Here is a 1,539-nt window from a genome sequence, read left to right on the forward strand (position 1 = left end):
GGAGGGAAGGAGGGGGAGGGAGAGACAGAGAGAGACAGAGAGAGAGAGAGAGAAAGAAAGAAGACAATACAGTCATTATGATACATAGATGAGAGTGGCATGGGAGTGAGGGGGAGAGGGAGGGGGGTGAGAGAGAAAGAAGACAACACAGTCAATATGATACATCAATGAGGCTGGTCAGGGAGTGCATACGAGTTTCTTAATTTGTGATATCAGTTGCATGGGCTTCAGAAATAATTTGTAGCAATTCAACTTATTAAATGATGAAAAAGACGAGAAAAGATACAAAGATAATGTATTTTTCTTGGTTAACATTATTATAGTTTATATTACTGTTCATAATTTATATCATGCATGAGACAGTAAGCATGTTTGTTAGTGCAAGCATACTGTGTGTGTGTGTGTGTGTGTGTGTGTGTGTGTGTGAGTGTGTGTGTGTGTGTATGTGTGTGTGTGTGTGTGTGTGTGTGTGTGTGCGCGTGTGTGTGTGAGCAAGTGTGCATCAGTGTGTGTGTGTATGTGATGAACAGTATCTGTACATCTTTCTGATCTGATCTTATCTTATCTTATCCTCCATAACGATCACAAAACACATTCTAGCACCCACCAATCTGGGGTTCCTGATAAAGATCTTTGTCTTCCCGAAAGCGTATTCCTCTTTGGAGATATTCTGCTCCTCCAGGATCTTCTGCACTCCTTCTTTCGCCTCACCAGCCCACCTGGGCCAGGTTTCCGGGGCCAACATCTTGTAGCGGAACAGGAACTGTGGGTACACCTGTCGGAATGCGTAGCCGGCTCGCCGCACTCGGATGTTCTCCATCAACCTGGGGGAAAATAAAAACTTGTGAGACATTGTAGATGTTTGGTGTCAAGGGGTAGGCCAAGAGGAACCCAGAGAAGGGTCACAGAGAATGGTGTACAGTAAAGTGGGAACACATGGAACAATATGTGAGGCATCGTGTGAAATCAGGCGCTCGTCAAAATAATGAATTTGAAGAAACTAGCATTATTCAATCTATTTGACAATATTTGTATCGAATTTTTAACTTTTCGCTCAACACCTTGTATGTCCATTTAAAAACACTTTGCTGTGTGTATTTTATAGAAAAGTGTTGATTAAAGGCATGCAAATTGTAAATTTACAGTTTCCAAAGGCTCTCAAGCTTTGGAAATCACTCAATTTTGGCGGCCATTTCTCATTAATTTTGCCTCTGAACCCAAAATCCTTCAATTCAAAATATCTCAAATTTTTTTCAAGATTGACAGGAATTTTTTTTCATCCAGAGATAGACAAATGAACAAGCTATGCGATGGTACCAATAACTTCATAGGGCAAAAAAATTGACGAGCGCCTGATTCCACCACGTCGTGACACAAAAGTGTTTAGTTTTAGTGAGGTTTTACGGCGCTCGCAACTGCATGAGTAAGGTCATAAGAGTCCAAGGGGTGGATGTCAACAGAGAAGTCCAAACAGGGAATCCGGCTTAATCTGCTCACGTCCCTAGCCTCAACAGCACAAAGTCTGCTTCGACTAGCAAG

At 42.0% G+C, this 1,539-nt stretch overlaps 1 protein-coding gene across 1 annotated transcript in view; it reads right to left on the reverse strand.

The window, feature by feature from the left end:
- LOC101854646 (unconventional myosin-Ia) overlaps positions 1-1,539 on the reverse strand; it is a gene marked incomplete at its 5' end in the record, with an annotated part of 55,584 nt that overhangs the window by 38,197 nt on the left and 15,848 nt on the right. The window contains 1 exon segment of the mRNA XM_035970531.1: positions 608-824. Within this exon segment, the coding sequence (XP_035826424.1) occupies positions 608-824 (217 nt within the window).

The sequence above is a fragment of the Aplysia californica genome, unplaced genomic scaffold (genome assembly GCF_000002075.1).
Source record: "Aplysia californica isolate F4 #8 unplaced genomic scaffold, AplCal3.0 scaffold00281, whole genome shotgun sequence".
Taxonomy (NCBI): domain Eukaryota; kingdom Metazoa; phylum Mollusca; class Gastropoda; order Aplysiida; family Aplysiidae; genus Aplysia; species Aplysia californica.